Raw genomic sequence first — 22,794 nt, forward strand, 5'->3', positions numbered from 1 at the left:
TCTCATGCACATTTCTTTCAGAAGTTCCAATGGTGGTAGGACTTTACGCTTTTATTTTTTTCAATTTTTTTATTGAAAAAAAGTGATGAGGGAGAAACACATTTTTGCTTTTTTCTAACAGAAATACAGCTTGGGAAGTTTAGCAAGTGTTAATGAATTGTTAATTCAGTCATGCTCGTTCTTACAGACACTCATTCTTATAGCAGACAAATGGATTATCTGGCTACGGCCAAGTCAAAATTATTTCTTTCAAATGGCACTAAAAAACTGTCTCATGTACAAGAAAAAGTATTATATTTTGCCTAATTATATTACATTCACTTTCATTGTTTACCATCAATTCCTAAGTAGTTACTTGGTGACATAACATTGTAACACAATTTGAGTAGGTCAATGTCTATGAAACATTACATAACTGAGAAGCATATAAAATGGCTGATCACATATAAGAAACTGACGAAGCATAAAACTAGCCACAACTCATTAAATAAACACAAATAAGCACAAAACAAAATTCTTGCTACATTCATCAGCTTCTTCATAAAATGTATGCTTCATGACTACACTATTCATTTCCAAGAAATAGTCGCACTAAAGATATTTATACTGTCATCTGTTGAGCTGGTAATTATGGTAAGACTCAAAATATCTTATAACCTTGAAATAAATCAATATAATATAAAAATTAACATTACCTAATTGCTAACATGACTTAAACACTATCTTCAAAGCTAAAACTGAGCAGGCAGTTAAAGCTTTTGGTCTTGAAAACCAATTTTTTTTATCTTTCGTTCCTTTCACAAAACAGATGGAAACCCTTAGTTATAGTGCTGACTTGTCAATGAACACCAGAGTCTTGCTTGAAAAGCATGACAATGAATATGGCCTATCAGACAAGCTGAACATGGCAGTTGCTCACAAAGACCTTTGACTCAGGTCAGCATGTGGTATGTGTACCACTAATAGATACATGACCCAAGTTGATGAATCAACAGTTTACTGAAGTGCTTATGTACAATTAAATCAGTCATACATTAGATCTTTGCCATACAGTTTTTTATATACAGGAGCAGTACCTATCATCACAGAAATGCTATGCAATGCTATACTGGCATAAGGTAGGTGTATTTGAGGCACTGATTGCTAGCTCCCTACAGTGGTGCAATGCTATACTGGCATAAGGTAAGTGTATTTGAGGCACTGATTGCTAGCTCCCTACAGTGGTGCAATGCTGTACTGGCATAAGATAAGTGTATTCGAGGCACTGATTGCTAGCTCCCTACATTGGTGCAATGCTATACTGGCATAAGGTAAGTGTATTTGAGGCACTGATTGCTAGCTCCCTACAGTGGTGCAATGCTATACTGGCATAAGGTAAGTGTATTCGAGGCACTGATTGTTAGCTCCCTACATTGGTGCAATGCTATACTGATATAAGGTAAATGTATTCGAGGCACTGATTGCTAGCTCCCGTCAGTGGTGCAATGGTCAACAGCCTGACTATATCCCAATCATCATCCATGCTTGTTACATGGTGTTTATCTTGTCTGCCCTCAATGGTTGTGTTTTGACATTGTGCATTATGTGTTCCTAAACATCCAATAAAGGAGACACTGGGTCCTTGTTTACAGTTCCTATCAACAGTGATGAAGCAAAGTTCTGCTTTACCTCCATGTTCTTCATCGCTAGGTATTTATCTACTGAGAAACATAAACTGTTATGACAACACATCTGTCCTCCCACACCGAGATAAGAGTATCGGCCCGCATCTCGCAGATCACACTACACAACTGGGAGGAGCTCATTACCATTCAGGCACGTTAACACACATTAACATAAAAACAACCATCTGCCAACAGGAGTAAATAGACAATCCAATCCTCCATTTGAAATCTGTCCCATTACTCAAAACAACCACATATATTTATTTCAACCTTCAAGTACATGCGTCTCATGTAACAGAATGTGAAACTTGTTCATCCTGTTGGCAGATCTGAAAGCCCTATACCCTATCCGCAGATCTGGCCACCCTATACCCTGTCTGCTGCATGGCATGAAAGTGTAAGATGGGTGTTGGCAGATCTGGCCACCCTATACCCTGTCTGCTGCATGGCATGAAAGTGTAAGATGGGTGTTGGCAGATCTGGCCACCCTATACCCTGTCTGCTGCATGGCATGAAAGTGTAAGATGGGTGTTGGCAGATCTGGCCACCCTATACCCTGTCTGCTGCATGGCATGAAAGTGTAAGATGGGTGTTGGCAGATCTGGCCACCCTATACCCTGTCTGCTGCATGGCATGAAAGTGTAAGATGGGTGTTGGCAGATCTGGCCACCCTATACCCTGTCTGCTGCATGGCATGAAAGTGTAAGATGGGTGTTGGCAGATCTGGCCACCCTATACCCTGTCTGCTGCATGGCATGAAAGTGTAAGATGGGTGTTGGCAGATCTGGCCACCCTATACCCTGTCTGCTGCATGGCATGAAAGTGTAAGATGGGTGTTGGCAGATCTGGCCAATCATTACTGACAGACCATCCTTACAGTTTGTAGAGCTGTTCCAAATATTTTCCTTAATTTGGCATAAAATATTCTTGATTCAACTCATATAATTTGATAAGTAAATGACTAAGGTATGATGAAAACAGGTACCCACATTTACACATGCAATGACTGTGACTATTGTATGTCTGTCAGCTGTTCACTAGCAAGAGCTGAGAGCCTTGCTAATGGCCCCCACGGGAAGAAGCCTTGCTAATGGCCCCCAGGGGAAGGAGCCTTGCTGCCTCAGTGCAGTTACTAAACACTGAGGTAACAGGATGCTGCTGGAGATTTCCCCTGCCTCCCCTCAACCAACCAAACACAGCCAGTATTGACTATAGACCACAGCTAAATTCAGACTATTTAGACTGGGGACAGATACATGCTCCTATGTCACACTGTTTCAGCACTTGACTGAATCTTCATAATACATAACACCTTGGTTCTATTATACCACTTCTAAATATACATCACTGTCTGTTAGTGTTTTGTACCACTGTATAATTATATTATATACCTGTAATTGTTCAATGACGGTTGCCAGTAAAAGATAAGTTCCATCACCATTCAATACAAAACTGTTAATTCAACATTGATATTACATGAAGTTAACTTAGACAATGAGACATTACTAGCCATAATTTGTTATCACAATGGCAAAGCTCTACAAGCAGATACTGCTAAAGCTGAAAGAAGAGAGAGCAGCTGAACCTGATGCCTTGCCTGAAGAAATGAGACAGCCACTGCCCCATACCAGGACATGGGAGAGACAAGGACAGGGAGAAATGTATAGCCTCCTTGTGAAATCAATGCTCACAGCACACAGCAATACTTGCAATAAAACACCTCAGGAAACTCAGTGAAGTTAGTCTGGTGGAAATCTGGTGAATATGGTTACAAAGTTTGAAATGAAATTGAAAATAATCAAAAGTGAACTCACTTCTTTTGTTTATGTTACTATGGGAACTGGGCTGTTTTCCCTGGCTGGCCTGTTGTACAATGCTGGCAATTTCGTCAGCCTGCTCAGACAGAGCTACATGGATTCCCATTCCTGAAAAATACGATAGTAGTTTCTGTCACTGTGATGTATGAAAAATAACAAACACACACACACACACGGTGGAAGTGATTGAGACATCAAAGAAAAGCTTGACAAGTTTATGCTGTCAACACAAGGTGCTTGCACATGGTCTCTACATACTTGCCCCATATTGTACAGACTCCCTTCACTCACACTATGCCCCACATCTGCCTCACACTGTACCAGACTTCCTTCTCTCACAGAGTCCCCACGCTGTACAAGGACTCCCTTCACTCACAGCCTGCCCCACACTGTACACTGTACAAGGCCTCCCTTCACTCACACAGTCCCCAAGGATCCACTTCACTCAAAGAGTGCCTTCTCAGTCATACATCATAATCACAGACTATTAACTGATTCTATTGTCATCGATTAATGTTTCATACAGCTTTGTTTCGGGATGGAGTTTTAACTGAGGCAGTGAAACCTGAATGGTAGTACACACAAAGACTCTGGTAATGAGCTGCTGGATTAGTCACACACCACACAGGCAGTTCCCTCTCACGTCATTAGGCACACAGCGTCGCATTGCCATATTACTACTCTCCCAGACTACTACATTTCAACACTGTAGCATAATTTGTCTCTGAAATTATACCAAGATATCTGTTCGTAATGGTGAATATTAACATGAATTAGTACCACACCCTTGGCCCTGTCCAGGTGTTGACATAATAGAGTAGCTGTATTGCCCCCTACAGGAGACCCCAAGTGGTGACAAGGTCTGCTCTCACTTTCCATGTACAGCAAACTGTTGGATACTAATGTTTTTAGTTGGTTCACAAAATATCGGTTTGTTCTTACAGTGTCAGTGTAGTTAGCGTTAGTCATAATTTGGTGCTGGTCAAAATCCTTAATTTGAAAAATGATTTGCAGTGAAACCCTCAGTTAAGTTCTAGAAGGATTCAGAATTTTAAAGAAGATCTTGTACATATGCAATAAAAGACTAACACATATTATTTCAGTTGAAGGACCAGATAACAAAAGATGGCCCCCACAACCCACAGATTTGTGAAAAAACATCAGTAGACGTCTTTTTTCACAAGTTAAACACCATTTCTCAGGGAGAATTTGTTTTGTATGTATTAATCTATATCCTGTTTCTTTAACGAGTGGTAGGTAGGCGTGATCTACTAACGAGCTTGTACGCGACTTGGCTAATGATATTTAATGAAAATGAAAAACTTGATAAGACATGTGTTGATGAACACTTCATGGGAGGGGTGCCATGGTGTTATGCCTTCATGTTGAATAAGACTAACTGTAGGGGTGTATTGTACTACCTCACTTCTACACACCTGTGTCTTTTGTAAAAACAGTAAATGCATGAAAAACGCATAATGTGAGTGACATTTCATGCCAATGTATTTATTTACATAATGTGTTACCAGTTGAATTGGAAGTACTAATAAATATCAGTAGAGTAATTTTGAATTTTCTGGGTTTTTCTTTAGCTGTTGAATCAGACCTTTTCTTGCCTCACACATATCAATCTGTTTGAATCTCACATTCCTGCAGTAATAAGCTTTGGACATTATATAAGCTGTGACTTTCACCTTTAATCAGCCTACTTAGAGCTATAATGTTTCATATGTCAAACATGTCAGAGCAATAAAGCATAAATGCCAACACAGTTTGATTCAACTGGTTTTGCAATAAGATCATGATCTGACATTTGGCAAATAACAAGTGTTGACTGAGGTATTAATATAATTACCATAAATATGTTACCTAAAGTTACCCACATGTTACATTAATGTCACCAAACCATCTAATCAGATACCTATCATGATAATTGACACCAACACTTATAAAATGGTAAACACCACGGTCACTGAGCAAACAACATTTTTACAACAATATCTGAAGACTACAAAGAATAGTGTGTGGAACTGTCAGGCTCAATTCTGTTTCAAAGAACAGGGAACAGTCTCTACACTGGACTAACTACAGGGCCATGTCTCCATTTCCCACATGTACTGCATGTAATGTTATCACTGTGTTTAACAAATCATGAAATGAAACATACAGCTTTTACCTTGATGTAATAGTGTAAGTATCCACATAAAAAAATACCGCTCTATGCAATAAACAAGTTGTAATCCATAAAGTTGTATGCATCATTTCTGGCTCACCAAATTCTTTAAATTCTGTACTATTTCAACCATAATAAATTACAGAAAGAAATAGCACTATGCCCTCTCCCGATGAAAGCTGGTTTAAAAAGTATTTGGAATTAAAATCTTTACTGCACAGTCCAATCCAACATGCATTCACATTCATAATTTATGTAAATACTTTCCAGAAAGTCCTGTCAGGAAACACATGCTAATGCTCACCTCGGCCACATTTTGATCCTCCTTCAAAGCAAAATTTTCCATCCACGGATCCAAACCTCCTTAAATCACAAATCTGCCAAGACTGAAGAATTTTGGGCGGAATATATGCTGTCATACAAAACTTCTGTCCATGAATGTGCAATCGAATCAACTCCAAGGGAAGACGACTGTTGTGAGGAACTTTGGCCAATCTTACAGGAAACTGATGTTCTGAAAAGTGCACAAACTTTCCAATTGGTCCAACAATAAGTAAGAGTTTCAGGAATACGGAAGTAAGATTCTTAAGACTCTGAAGAATATGTCTTGATGATAAATGTGGCAGGTGCCAAAACGTTGTAATAGCTAGTTACTTCAGCAATATATACCCTTTCAGTTGTAATTTTCAACTAAGAGAGAAAGCTCTTTGATGTTACTGAAAGCTGTATCTCAAAAAGGGAGAATCAGTTATTATTTCTGTCATACATTTCAAACATAAGAGGAACGTGGTCAGATCCATCTTCAACTAAGCTCTATTGATGTTAGTTCGTTTTGAGGTAACCACTTGTGCTATTTTCAACTTCTGAATACATCCAAAGCAGCTTTCTTGAGAAGACAGCTGGAACTGGAAGTGTGTATATATTTTTGCCTACATCCAGCTAACATAAAAAATACCTCAACCTCTTCAAACATAAACATTGACAAACACCATAATATTTAACCTTGGTTGGAAACATCTGGACTGCCCTAATGAAGCAAACTGAAGGGGCTTCAGGGCCAGCCATTCACCATTGATATTTGCATACTTCACACTGATGAAACTGACAGTCAGTTTTAAAGGTCACATGCAACCAAAATATCAAACATAATTAAAACGCAATTATCACTTATTCACGACATATAATATACATTGCTGCTTGTAAAAAAAACAAATAATTAAAATCATAAGCGTACAATCGTGATTCAAAAGTGCAATATTTTGTACTTGGGCTTACTTCCCTTGAAAAGACGCCCTCGGGAAACCGAACCAAGTCATAGCAGGTGGGTGTGAACTCAAGTGTAACGATGGCTTCCGATTGGCTGGTTCATTTGCTGATATGCTGAGGGCTCATTGTGTGTATGGAAAGATGATCTTTTTGATGGGCATTTTAGAATTATGGCGAGTCACAAGGAAGTAAGATTCTTTATGGATAGCAAGTTCTTTTATTGTACTTGATGCGTTGTTTCAGTGTGGGTTCATATACCGTTGTCAAAGAAAATCATAAGCACCAGAAGAAGCTGTTATCCATAAAGAACGTATATAGAGATGGGTTTTGTAAATACATATTCACTAAATCTGTGGTCGGTATAATAAAAAATCATGTCAGTAGAGATGGTGAACTACTGCGTGGCTGGAAACTGTCATTCGTCCAAGTACAAAGCAGGACTTGAAAGTGACAAGGGTTTGCACCAGTTTCCGTCAGAACAAGTCATTTGAGAAAAATGGATGTTGTTTGTTTTCAACCAACAGACACAAAACTATGTCATGTGTACAAGTATCACACCTGCCTAATTACAAAATTACATAATGCAGCAGAGACAGTACTTGGGTGCACAAAGCGTAAATCAATTTATTTTGTTTATGGCGTATAGTCTGATAGGTGTTAAGTTCAAATTGCATGTGGTCAATGATTGAAGCTGTGTATTGCATATTGTCTTTAGTAGACAGACAGGCATACAAGTAGGTGTCAATAAAACAGACATGGAGCTTTCTCTGCGAGAGAGGCTGCTTACCACAATCAACAAGTTTTTTTATGTAATGAGCAGATTATTTGTTTGTGTGCACAACCATGATTAGACTACTGCTTAAGACCTCTGGGCAGGCATACTGTTTCAAGCGCTGTTTTCACTGCATATGCGTTATGGGCACAGCACAGCACAGCTTATGAAACTATTTCCACCCTCGCCAGCGCTGGGGAAAATTTAGTGAATTGTTTGAACTCTGATTTTGTGAGCTTTTTTGCCATCACGTTTTTTTAACTTTATAGGTTGAATTGGCATTTTTGATGATTTGTTTCAGTATGTGAATACTGAAAGGTATCAGAAACTGCAATGTTGTCTTTTATGTTCCTTTAATTAAAGGTCACATGCAACGTAAAAACAACTAATAATTAAAGATCACATGCAACGTAAAAGAGAACTTTGTAGATTCTGATACCTTTCCTTTAATTAATCATATATGCCACTTCAACCAATAAAGTTGAAAAAAAAAAGCCCAATCAAACCATGTGCTAATTATTATCATACGTATGTGTGTAATTGGGTGTGGATAATATCAATCAAATAGTGAAGTTACACATGAATTTCTTATTTGATAGGCTAGAACTTGCTACATGTGAACACACACGACACAGACAAAACATTACAAACAGAAAACATCACCCTCCACTAATTCCTCAATGTTATCAAATGGTTTTCATGTCAAACTACAATGGATATATGGTACAGCAAAGACGCTCATTGGTGAACAGGTTACAAAATGTTAATCGGTTAATCCGATGTATGTTTGGGTATATGGACTGAAGAACGGTTCGTGGAATGCGTATTCGGACATGTTTAGTTAGTGGATGTTTTGTTCTTGGACAGTGTGTTGTGCTCGCAAACGCACTACGCTTCACGGAAAGGACTTCTGCACGAGATTTCCATGCATATGTCTTATATAAGAACAGTTCGTGATTCTGCAAAAAAAGTATTTGTATTAGGGTTAGGTTAGGAGAGTTATGACATTGATTATATGACATCTGTGTGTTAGATGTTGAACGGTTGACTTGTTAGAAATTAGTTGGTCATAATAGGACCTCAGTGGGATATTGCCAGTGTGTGGTGTCTTACACTCGTTAGTTTAATGTAGACAGACAATTGTGGGGAAATAAAATTTGGGGTTGGATAAATGGAATTTTGTTTTGTTTTCTAAATTCCCCTGCAAAACAGTATAAAAACCTTGATGAAGTTGTTTCGGGAGATTCATAACTGGAAAATTATGATCCATGTTGTTCAAGTATGAACTCTCATGTCCCAAGTTTGAGTATATTTTATATTCAAATAATTGTGAAACAACTCATGACATAAAACCAATAATCATATCTCATGTTCTTGCTATTTTGAAGTTAAATGAGCTCTGAAATGGAGTTTTACAAACCGCAATAATTCTTAATGTAGCCTACAAGGCGCACCGAGATAATGTGGCTTTCCCATCCTTACAAGGTACCCATTCACGGCTGGGTGGACTTGGACATTAGTCCCATTGCACCTCAGTGGCAATTAAATATAAGTACAGTACACACAAGAAAGGATATGAACCAAATGACAGCTTGAGTTCAGGAACACTGACCATGTACTTCATGTCTCATACCTACCTTGGCCAAGACTTCTGCGTATTTTGATTTCAAACTGTATCATGTTTTCTCGAGACTCGTAGGCCAGCAGAGTAACCTGTTTCTGGCACACCAATGCCATAACATTGGCCTCCTTGTCAAACTGGAATGACTCGATGCCATAGAATCCTTCCAGTGGAAACACTGACTTTGGTTTGCCCCCATCACGCATTGCTTCTTTGACATCTTTGTACAAAAGAACTTGTAGGCGATCTGAAATGAAATATTGGTATCTTTGTAGACAAGTATGAGTTGGAAGTTTGTAGTGTCAACAAACTGACATCTGTGTATGACAAGTAACACTTTACATGATCTCAAACTATTACATTTGGACTGAGCAACCATGTACCCATATGGAATACTGAAGCAGTGTTTTGGGGTGAGTCATGTCCACTTTGAAAACTAGGCTATCCCTTACACCCAAGGCAGAGACTAGATATATGAATGATGTTGGCCTATTGTCCTCACTGTCACTGAAGAAGCATAACATTTGCACTAAGTCGTGTGATCATCTAACTGGAACACAATGTGCAAGACAATAAACAACTGCTGCTAAAATGCCCACCCATCTGGGGTTAGCATTTTGAGTCATGAATGGGGGCAACGTTCTAGCCTTTCACTGGAAAGTCAGTCAATGGAGTTGCTATGGTTAATAAAAGTTTTTCATTACCTCCATGAAATGGAAACAACAAAGTTTCAAATGTTCTAAGCTACAGTTGAGCATTGAAAGGGAATGACTAACATAATGATTCTAATTCATGACATATATATTCATAAATGTCATCACATCATGCCAGTGAGGTCTGCAGCACAAACAGAGGTAGATATAAGAATTCATTGAAGGGTGATAGTTCTAAGATCTAATATTTTCTAAACCACGGGACTGATCTGATAGTGAGTAGTCTTTTGGTCCACCTGCAAGAGAGAGTGATGGTGGCTGTGATGGTCGAATGTACGTTGTTTACTTAATCTGATACTGAGTAGTCTTTTGGTCCACCTGCAAGAGAGAGTGATGGTGGCTGTGATGGTCCAATGTATGTTGTTTACTTAATCTGACTGTGAGTAGTATTTTGGTCCACCTGCAAGAGAGAGTGATGGTGGCTGTGATGGCTGAATGAATGAATGAATGAATTTTTTTTGTGCTCCACGCACATGCACACTCACTCAGTTGTGTGGATACAAAGAGAAATAGGCAGCTCATCTTGACAACTACAACGCTTCTTTTCATATTTTTACAATGAACTCTCAGACACAATTCCTTGAGTTGCATCACAGTGGTTCACCTGGGATGTGTACCGATTCAGTAGTCAATAGCATTGATTACATTTTGGGGGCCATGCTGAGTTTTACCAAAGTAAGAGCTGATAACAGATTCTTGGAAATGTAAAACACATACTGTATCGTTGCAGTCAACAACATTCCAGAACATATGTTATTAATACTATCAGAAAAAGAGAGAGAAAGAGCACATTTTCACAAAGCTCCATCAATGTTGCTAGGCAGTCTTGACACCTTGAGGAAACATGAATGTGCTCATGCCTACAACCATGCCATATGGAGCTTCAGCTTTCTCATTTTTGTTTTTCTTGAGAATAAGGTTACAAAACCACGCTCATCACTTTCAATTTCACAAAAATTCATTCTGCTCATGTTCAGTTTCTATGGCAACCATATGTGCAAACTATCTTTTTGCATGCAGATAATTCTAGTCTATATAGTAGCACACATGTGCAGTCGGGTCAAAAACATGCTCTTCCCATGTCACACCTATTTTGATTTTTATTGCCCATGACAACAGAGTTCATACTAGGCCACTTCATCTGTGTTGATTTTTCAATTTTTAAATGACACAATCGAAAGTATGGTTGGACACTGACAAGCATGGACTGACCAAATTGAATCTTTTAAACAAGTAAAGAATCTTGAGACCAGAACAGTCTTTGTGTTGATTGTAACCACATAAAGCTCATTCAAATACTGCATTACATTTCACTAGCTACCATGTGCCTTTGTCTGGGCATATGCAACTGTTCTGTACCGCGCACACTGTTGGCCTCAGTTTTACACAATGTGCTGCTCCTGCTGTCAGACGACTAAAACATTCCATATCAACCTTGGTAATCTGTCCCCAATAGTACTGTACGAAAGGATGCATATATCCCTGACATTAGTAAAACATATCCAGATGTCCAAGCTGTTAGAAATCACACAGCACCTATGGTATTTTCATTTTGTTCAAGGAAACAAAAAGTAAATGACCAAACAGATAATTCAAAGGAAATGCCAGCTGTTGTTTTGCAAGCTCGCATGTCAAAGTGATGAGCCCCAAACTAAGCATTCAACTTGCTTGTTTTAAAGGAACTGATCTGAACATTACCCATGGATAAGACTTCCTGAGGTATCTCACAAGAGTGAGAGTGCAGAAAGAAAACAAGTTAGCTCATCTTGGTCGTTTGTCCATTACAATTGGTACAGTTTAAGATTTGTCCTCTTTGTTCAGATGGATACAGCTGTCATGCAGAGATGCCAATCTTCAAGTGTTGAAAATAGTAGTTTCAAGGTTCAAAATTAGTAGTTACATCATAAAATTAGTAGTCAACTAAATACATAAAATCATGATGGATTCATCAAATTTCGTAGAATTTCTAATGCACTAGCATTGGCGTAGTTTAAGGCTAAAATTCATAGCAGCGATGACAAAACTGTAGAAGTAGGCATCTGTGCTCATGGTTTATGATTGGAATAATGAAACTCAACACTTTCTCACTGACCCACATTTTGGTGTTTATGGATCATGGTGCTTATTGTTTTCAAGACTCAAATGAAATTTGACAACATTTAGGAACACCAAGTATTATACTGCAAATTCTGATCCTTTAAAAATGTTCATGGATCAAATCTGGTGGGCTTGACCTTTCACTTTTCAGATATAGTAGCAGCAACATATTCCATACTCATTCAGCATTCCATAGCATGTGGCCCTTTTGTGACATTTATGTTGTTGTTATTTTGAAATAGGATCTGAACCTCTGGAACTACTTCCTGTATCATCATTAATGAAGCAAGCACTGAAGAGTTCACATCTTTGATGCAGAATAAGAGAACATGCCTACAGGCAGGTCTATGTCATATTTCTGTTACGTGAGTGAGTGAGTGAGTGAGTGAGTGAGTTGAATTTCACGTCGCACTTAGCAATATTCCAGCTATATGGCGACGGTCTGTAAATAATCGAGTCTGGACCAGACAATCCAGTGATCAACAACATGAGCATCGATCTGCACGATTGGGAACCAATGACATGTGTCAACCAAGTCAGCTAGTCTGACCACCCGATCCCGTTAGTCGCCTCTTACGACAAGCATAGTCACCTTTTATGGCAAGCATGGGTTGCTGAAGGCCTATTCTACCCCGGGACCTTCACGGGTTATTTCTGTTACGTAAGCTAATCAGTTGTACAATACTATTACAATATAACATAATTAACAATCAGAATGAAGACCAGCGCAATCCGAAATGTAGACCAGTGCAGTGCAATCCGAAATGTGAAGAAGCAAATGTTCCTGTTCCTGTTCCTGTTCTATATCACAGATAAGCAGTCATGTATGAAGTCATATAGTAGCACTGGATAATTAAGTCTTGACCTCACTGGACAATCTAACGTGCATTGTCAATGTAATCTCCCTTGAAAACAATATTGAACAATTATGTGAGCTCAGAGATCATGTTCAAACTTCAGTGATAATGCTCCCTCTTCCACAGAATTACATTGATCATCCAAAAACTGTATTCCACAGGAGATATCGCTTGTGTGAGAGCAGACAATATCTCCTATGACATATCATTTTGACGGTAGATTTTGCACAATGGCCTGACATCACTGCACTGCAAATCTAATGGCAGAGGTGTACATTTTTCATTGAAAACTAATGGAGAATGATTTCGGATGATAAAAGTATGCCTCAGATATTTGTTACTTTATCAAGTCATGTTGGTATATTTGATATCAGTAGACACCAGGGTGAGATTCTCTATTTCCTACCATTCACCAAATATCATTATGCCAGTCTACTGAAATTTTCTCAAAGTTCATTACATCTATTTTGCAAAATATCATTTTAAATGCAACAGATATCTTGCATTACTGAACCATTTACATACAAGTTCTTTTTATCCTTCATACCTGTAATTTCAGCAGAAATGTTAGCAACAGTAAGAGGATCCCAGATCCCATCAAAGAGTATCCACCTCCTGTACATCATTATTAGACAATCAAGCACCTCTTGATTAACTGTTATCTCTGGCACTTCACATTACCTCTACTAGGGTGCACTAATCTAACCACCATAAACATGTATACTGATGAACACCTGGTGGCCAGTTCTGGTTGTGGCTAGATAGTAACAGTGTCTAATACTCTCTTCCTCCTCATCGTTTCCACACAATAACATCATCTGCCTCAACAGAACTAAACTTCTTGCAAGGGTTACACAACAAGATTTGCTATTCTGAGGCTTATGTCTTTGTGTTTAACTTGTGCTGGGTTGTTAAGCCTGTTTACCTACAGCTCTGTTTTTGGACTGGGGCACTCCATATTCCTGTGAGACAATAATCATGTAAACTTTCCCAAATGTCGTGTTCTTTCAGTTTAAGTGCTAACAGTTTCTGACATGTATGATTCAATGATTCACTGATGAAGTATTTGTATGAAGAAAAGGCTGAACCATTAATCTCAAATTACTTTAGAGTGTCATTTCCCATCAGATGCTTCTTCCTTTAGTATTACTGATAAACATGGTAGGTAACTAAAAAACATTTGTCTTGTACCTTAAGCATCAAAGTTACTTTATTTTTTCTGACAGTTTAACTAACTACTGCTTCAGGTGTATGTCTTGTTAGGCAAGTGTTAACAAGTTATTCCAATTATATTTGATCCCTATGTGACCTTCAGTTGGGAAGTCAAACATGAGCATTTATAGGGTTTGTATTAATAAATTGAGCATGTTTGACGAAACTTGTTTGAACCATCTTTGGACATCAGAAAAGTATATCCAATGCTTTTGCAGAAGATGCTTGAGGTCTTGGCAAATAGAACTCGCTTTGTTACCCCGGGACATGTAACATGTATGATACTAAATTATTGTTTACTAGTTTTGAAAATGCTGATTATCAAATGTTCAGTTCTTACAATGAACATCCATACTGAGGATTAAAGAGATGCTAAAGCTGAAAACCATCAGAATATAAAGCCAAAAATTTCTTTACTGCTTCTAAATGTCACGGATATAACATATCTTGTCATCTTTGTGGTTTAACTTGGTAACAGAACACAATAAACATATAACAAATGTGAATATAATAAAGTGAAATTCTAATTAATTTTAGTCCAATGCAATGGAAGAAGAGAGCTCATTTATTCATAGTTTATTTACCTTCTCACATGTTTCCAAGAACTGCTATGATGACTGAACTGAACTTACAACACAACCCTGTGACTGTATGGTATTCTTCCTACACACACATTCTTGTCCTGATGTTACACCTTAGTAACAATCATAGGCTTCTCAATGTGGCACACCTATATTCTGAGTCCTACAATTAGGTCCACCTCAAGAACACCCACTCGCCAAATGCAACATACAGCTTGGTTCTTGTTTAGTACAGAGTCTTTAAAACATGTGGGAAGTGCCAGGCCATCCAGCACAGACACACCTGTAGAAGTCAGTGATGTTTGCAATGTAAATACAGACATGTAACAGTGTGTCTTAATTGCATTGTAAGTGACAGGTGTCACACATCACTGCATGTACACAAGTACAAATGTATTTTTTTTTAAAAATAAGATTTACTCAGATTTGTGGTATGTGTGCACTCACAAATCCAGGTCGAATAAGAATATAGCTTTGACGACACGAGGACTACAACAGTAGGTGGAAGTCATTCAGCTTAACAAAAGCCATATATATATATTCAGTGACATCTGTTGCTGACAGACGTGTGAAAGTGATCATAAATAACTGTTCCTCAATCGCTAAGGATAAGGCTTGCTGGTCACACCTGATTGCCTGGCTGGCTGGCTGGCAGCCTGCCTATAGCAAGTTGTCCAGTCATAAGGCCTCAGCCTTGTCCTCATATTGACACCTGCTAGAGATTCCATTGTCAGTGTAGGTAATTGTTGGCATTCATGGCATGTCCTGTCATCAATAATAATATGTGCTGGGGCCTACATCAAATGTCAGTGGTATGCTAGGAATGTCATTACATGAAAAACAAGATCAGGCTGATTACCATCATGATTGGACTCACACACAAGTATGTACATGGACTAAAACGTTGACCTTACTACAAGTACTTCATACTTCTTGGATTGACATAAGCCAGGATGTATAATAACACCACTTGTTTCAACACATGCACATATACTGTGCTGTCTATGATTAAATCTTTACAGTTCATTTTGAGAGGAGAATCAAACAATACATACTCACACAAGAAGACTAATAAAACAAATAAAACCCTGGATAAAATTTTCAGGCAGTGCTCAGCTAAACAAAACATAAATGCATAAAATATACACACCCCTTACTCAAAAATACACTGATATCCTGTCACAAAATGTGGGCAAATGTTACTGCCTATTTTTGACAAATGTAACTAAATTGCAAGATAGAAGGAAATTAGTTTGGATAACCAAATATGCTTCATCTGAGAAACTACAGGGAATGATAAATGAAAGTACAAAGACAGAAACATCAAAGTTTGTTAGTGCCAAATGAGATGGCCCTCTCGGCTATGCCTTTCAAAAATTAATTTAAATCGACAATGAAGTGATTAACTGTTCTGGATACTGCAAGGAACGATACAATAATCAATAAATCCAAATGGCCATGATATCATGATGGTTGTCAACAACTGGCAGTGCCAACAGCTGGACTCTTTCAGGAAGCACTTTATTCACCTGCTAACCCAAACAATATTATCTACTTACATCAAGGACAACTTCACTAATTACTAAGAAACGATGACTCACGCTCACCTCACCACAATATCTAGAGCTTGACTGACAATGGTAAACAGGCTTTCAAGCCATTTTGCATTTTGCAGTTTTCCCAAACACACTTTTGGAGATATGTATTGTATCAAGATCAAGTTTATCATTACTGCAGTGTACCATTCCTCAAGCAGGCCTATGTTTTTGCCCATACTATCAGCTCCATCCAGGACCAGATTCCACAGTAATTACTAAGTGAGATGATTCATAAGCAAGATCTAATGACTTGCCAGATTTGTACATGACCAGCTGATAGAATCAGCAATGTCATATCAACAAATTGGATTTACAAGGACAGGGAGACATAAAGCCTGAAATATTTTGCCACACAATATGACAGATCTTCCCTTGAACAACTATAACTGATTATTCCATACAGCACCATTAAGTGTGTTTGAAAATGATATGAATGATGCCACTTTTGACCATTTAAATGGGCTATTGACAGAACCATAATTACACAACTGTACAAAAAACCTGAATAACATAATCAATTATTATTTAATAATAATGTAACGTCCCCATTAAGGCCCACAAATTAGACAGAATTTGATTTTATAGCATTAATTCTATCCATCTGGATACCAGAGCGAAGCTAATATTTTTCTTGCTACTATTCTGCAAAGATGTGGCAATTACGTCCATTTCATACTTCTTGTTTGACGGCTGCATCAGTGGCTGTTAAAAGAGTACCATGCACCACAAACATTCCACTGGAATATTTTGATGCCCTCAATTACAAAACGATATGCCATGCTGCATCTGCAACTTCCGGTGAGAGTGTTATTTCTGTGTGAGAGCAGCTACACCCTTGCTGTTGAACATACAAGCTCTCACATGTGAGTCTGAATTTAATACAAGGACAAATGTTTCTAATCTGGCTTGCTGGTCAAGTCGGACACGAGGAACAGCATGAAGATATTCATGGTTATGTAAATCTATAAACATGACTGGGTTGACATCAATATCATTTATCTAAGATTGTAATAAAGATGGCTGCATACAGAAGATGGGTACACACAGAAGGTGGCTACATACAGAAGGTAGCAACATCAAGAAAATGGCTACATACAGAAGATAGCAACATGCAGAAGATTGTTACATTCAGAAGATAGCAAACATTAAGGACATGGCTACATTCAGAAGATAGTTACACACAGAAGACAGCAACATTAGGAAAATGGCTACATACAGAAGATAGTAACATTAAGACGATGGCTACATACACAGCAGACAACCACCTAAGTCATCTGTATTACCTTTACCATCTAATCTCAGCTCCTTAGAAATAAGTTCAAGATCCTGTTTGAGGAGTGAAGAGTAAGAATTGATGCCAATAAAATCATTCATTAAAACAGAAGCTACTTTTTAAATCACTGCTTCGTTGCCCCAGCATTACACATACCGACCCCAGCTACTTGGCTGCGTGTTGTTGTGGGTCCACACCTGTGACACCCAGCCACTGCAATGGGCTGTCGGGGGAACACTGCCTGTATACAGCTGCAGATGCAAGCATTTCATGAACCACTGTGTCATCAACACTTCACACATGGTCAACTTCATACAAAAGAAGTTACATACTGCACACAAACCACAGGCTATTGTTAATGTGGTTGTCTGATCTTTATTGTACAACGTCTGTATGTACTGTCTCAACAGTGCTTTCACAAACTATTCAACATTATACATATCAAATGTCTAGCATGCACTTGGTGGCTGTGGGAGAAATGTTGCCATCTCCTAGTGTTACTTCTATACCAGGGACAAATATGAGGGAGCCATCTCCTAATGTTACTTCAACACCAGAGACACCCATGTGGGAGCAATGTCGCCACCTCCTAATGTTACTTCAACACCAGAGACACCCATGTGGGAGTCATGTCGCCATCTCCTAATGTTACTTCAACACCAGAGACACCCATGTGGGAGCAATGTCGCCACCTCCTAATGTTACTTCAACACCAGAGACACCACAAGTTACTTCAACACCAGAGACACCCATGTGGGAGCAATGTCGCCACCTCCTAATGTTACTTCAACACCAGAGACACCCATGTGGGAGCCATGTCGCCATCTCCTAATGCTACTTCAACACCAGAGACACCCATGTGGGAGCAATGTCGCCATCTCCTAGTGTTACTTGAACACCATGGACGCCAAAGTGGGAGCTATGATGCTATCTCCTAGTGTTATTTGAACAACTGAAAATGAAGGACAATATTTCCACTTCCGGTGGCCAGGTGGAATAAAATATTTTTGTATAGTGTCATATTCTTAACATTCATTTAACCCTGCTCAAATCTTTCTGCTCATATGACATTAATCTCAGTCTTTCTGTTTCCAAGGCAGTTGAGATCAAATTAAGGCAATTTGAGAAGGGAAAGATCCCTGCCAACCGCCTACCCTGTACAAAGCTGAATGAACCATGATAAATGTCATGCACAATGGTTGATGTCATTATGATTGATTGTAGACAAAACCATCACTTTGATCTCTGTCAACTTTACATTCCTTCCCCATGTGTCAACTGTCACCAAGTACAAAAAGGAACTTGAGGTATGTTCCTAGCATGTCTGCAAACAATAGGTCACATTACTCTATATTGTCTTATCTCACCGACATGATCATCCATTTCAAACTGCCTCTGTCAGACTGCACACGCTGTCACTGTCAACTACAATGTATCACCATATTCATGTAATTCTGCATTACATAAGAGCTTTTACAGAAATCAATAACTGCATGGTGATTAACATGTAATAATGAAAATGGCACGGTTATTATACCTGTTATAAGATTTTACCAAATGGCACTAAAATTCTGATGAAAAATACAGTTGCACACACTGTATATGTTTAGCTTGACCATATTAGTTTGGATGACAGCCCCTACATTTGATAATGAATCCCTATTGGGGCACAGTGTATGTCTCATATTCCAACAAGACAGACAGCATCTAGGTTCACTGTGCCCAAATGAACAAGAAGGGAGCACCTAGGTTTACTGTACCCAACAAACAAGCAAACAGCACCTAGGTTCACTGTTCATAATACAAAGCAGGCAGCACGTCAGTTCACTGTACTATAACACAAAAGCAGGCAGCACCTTGGTTCACTGAACCCTAACAAGAAGGCAGCATGTAGGTTCACTGTACTGTAACACAAAAGCAGGCAGCACCTTGGTTCAATGATCCTCAACAAACAAGCTGGCAGCACCTCGGTTCACTGTACTGTAACACAAAAGCAGGCAGCACCTTGGTTCACTGATCCTCAACACACAGGCAGGCAGCATGTAGGTTCACTGTACCCTAACAAACAAGGAGCACCTAGGTTCACTGTACCCCAAGAAACAAGCAGGCAGCACCTCGGTTCACTGTACTATAACACAAAAGTAGTCAGCACCTCTGTTTACTGAACCCTAACAAACAAGCAGGCAACAAAGGTGATAAAGATCACCAATCAGTTTAAGATGGAAGGTGGGGGAGTAAGGGACAGAATGGAGATCTTGACCAGGGAAAGAGGCATGGAAAGGAAGGTGGTGGCTAATGAGGTTGAACTGTAGAGCAGTTGCAGCCAAAAGTGTATCTCAACTTGGACCTGTCAGAAACCTTAAGAGGCCAGTATGCGCTCTGTGCTAATTTCCATACAAATCATGTTTGCTGGCAAAGGTAGCAGGGAAACAGATCATAATTAAATATGAGATGATTTGTAATAAGTGATAAGCATACAGGACCTTCCCAAGGTTAGCACCTATGGATCCAACATACCTTCTACGTATTAGGAATGAATGGCACTGATGCCACTTGAAAAGTCTGCCAACTTTCTGCATAATCCCAGACTACAAGCTGCATATGGTGTTAACTAGTATACACATATTCAGCATCATCACAATGTCTCCAATGCACATTTCATTAAATATCCATTTGTAGTGACTTCTTTGCACAACAAATTCCTAAATTAACACAGGAGACATAAGAACTGAAGTGGATGAGCTTGTAGGAAATGCTAGTTATTAAGCTTTTCAAAACATTTTCTCTGATCAATTAAGATTTTGAGAACTTATGTTAGGCAGAATCTATACAACTTTTTATATGGATATTGTACCATACATCTACATTTCTGATGACAGATGTTCTATCATACTGTGAGGAAACTGAATCCACATGAAACCTGTTTCCGAAGTCAGAGTGGAATCTACCATCTAGAGATGACAGTTTAGAGAACATATGACAAGCGAGCGATCAGTTTACAATGTTGGACAGATAGCCCTATTGATATCAGTCTCTCTGTGACACAGAGTATGCTTCATCTCAGTCAATCTTATAAGAAACTGATTCCATAACTCTGTATCACTACACAAAATTAACTCCCTACAAAAAAGTTTTGTTCAAGAAACAAGTGATCAGTCATATCTCATTCATATAAAAGCTGATAAAATCCCCCTGAGCTGGGCAACAAAGCAGCCATGTGTTCTGTGAGAGCAATGTGTTTCTAGTTGATGCCAGGAATGATACAGTCTGATAAATAAACAGCACCAGTTGTAGTCTCCACTCCCAGCACCAGGCAGGACGTGGCACCCAGTGGAATCAACACTGATATGTGGACATAAATAAATGCTATCAGAAATACTCAATCATGTACACAGATGACTTGACATCTAAGTGAAATAGTAGGCCTCTTTGCACTCACCCTTCCCTACAGAGGATTCTGTCGACACAAACTTCATCTAATCAAAGTAAATCCTCTTCATCTACTGCACAGTCCTAAAATAATTCACAAAGAGTTCTGGAAGGATTCACCACCTTCTAAACCTGGCAGCTCAGAAGACATAACTTACAAAACTGTTCAGCATAACACATTCAACTACATCAACAGTCATTGGTAGATGCATCAATATAGGGAAGGAATATGAAGCTTCATAATGTCAGCCATTCTTTTGACATCTTGGCAACTAAATGATAGTGAAGAAGTAGTCAGTGATAGTTGACAAATCAGTCTGCAGTTGAAATAGAACACAACCAATAACAATCCTCATTCTGATCTAATTCAACCAGACAAATGCCATGCACTGCATGTAATTTATGACTTGTCATAAGGCTGGAAGGCAAATTCAAGTTGATCCATACATCACACCTTACACAAAATATTACATACATCCATAAAGACACATTCAGTTTTCCAATATCTTTCTTTGGTTGTATTTGAGATCAAAAAGTCTTGTGAGGTCTATAAGAAGAAGAAACAATACAAAACATCATGAGTCATTATTCATCATGGACGCTCAACTGGTTCACACTTATGCAAATTTGGTCAAGAGTAAAAAATTTACATATGGCAAGAACATGACTCTCCAATACAGGCAATACAGGAAGTTACACTTTATATGAAGAGGCCAAGATCCGATTTATCAAAGGAACACACAATGTAAAAGGAAGTTATTATAAACTATTACCCAATCATTTCCTGCAGAACTCAACTTGCTAAAAACACAATTTCCAACATGACATGGTGAGCATGTGGTTCCTCTACCCTCTCCCTTGCACAAACTATCCCTGTCTTGCACAAACAACCCTTTACTGTTTTGCACAAACCATCCCTTACTGTCTTGCACAAACCATTCCATCTTGCACAAACCATTCCATCTTGCACAAACCATCCCTTACTATCTTCCACAAACTATTCTTCAATGTCTTGCAAAAACCATCCTACAGCCATTGGTTACTCCTCCCTTGCTGTTGTTACCAATCCTGCTGTCTTTTGTCCCCTCCCCTGTTGTTCTGTGTTACCCTTCCTGTTGTCTTGTGTTACCCATCCCCTGTTGTCCTATTACCCGTCCTGTTGTCTTGTGCTACCCCCCTCCTGTTGTCTTGTGTTCACTCCTCCCCTACTGTCCTGTGTTACCCCTTCCTCCTGCCCTGTGTTACTCCTCCTGTTGACCAGCGCTACTCTCCCCTGTTGTTGTTACTCCTCCCCTGTTCACCTATTACCTCTTCCCTGTTGTCCTGTTACCCTTCCTGGTTGGCATGTGTTACCCCTCCCCTGTTGCCCTGTGCTACCCCACCCTGTTGTCTTGTGTTACCTCTCCCCTGTTGTCTTGTATTACCTATCCCCTGTTAACCTGTGTTACCTCTCCTGTTACCCCTCCTGTTGTCTTGTGTTATCCCTCCTGTTATCATATGTTTACTATCCCCTGTTGTCCTGTACTTAATCCTAGTTGTTGACCTGTATTTATTGTTTGTTGTTGCACTGTATTTACACATCCCTTGTCCTGTATTTACTATTCCCTTGTTGTCCTATATTAACCCCTCTATTATTGTCCTGTACTTTCTGGGACTTCTCATTGTGAACATTAAAGTGTCAAATGAGAAACAAGTTTCTTCTACGTATCAGGTGTAATGAA

At 38.9% G+C, this 22,794-nt stretch overlaps 1 protein-coding gene across 1 annotated transcript in view; it reads right to left on the reverse strand.

The window, feature by feature from the left end:
* LOC137284151 (uncharacterized) overlaps window positions 1-22,794 on the reverse strand; it is a 36,551-nt gene that overhangs the window by 7,764 nt on the left and 5,993 nt on the right. The window contains exons 3-5 of the mRNA XM_067815840.1: window positions 9,330-9,560; window positions 5,959-6,168; window positions 3,479-3,589 (exon numbers count right to left, since the gene is read on the reverse strand). Of these exons, the coding sequence (XP_067671941.1) occupies window positions 3,479-3,589; window positions 5,959-6,168; window positions 9,330-9,560 (552 nt within the window). The remainder of the gene's footprint in view (window positions 1-3,478; window positions 3,590-5,958; window positions 6,169-9,329; window positions 9,561-22,794) is intronic.

The sequence above is a fragment of the Haliotis asinina genome, chromosome 5 (assembly GCF_037392515.1).
Source record: "Haliotis asinina isolate JCU_RB_2024 chromosome 5, JCU_Hal_asi_v2, whole genome shotgun sequence".
NCBI classification, from domain to species: domain Eukaryota; kingdom Metazoa; phylum Mollusca; class Gastropoda; order Lepetellida; family Haliotidae; genus Haliotis; species Haliotis asinina.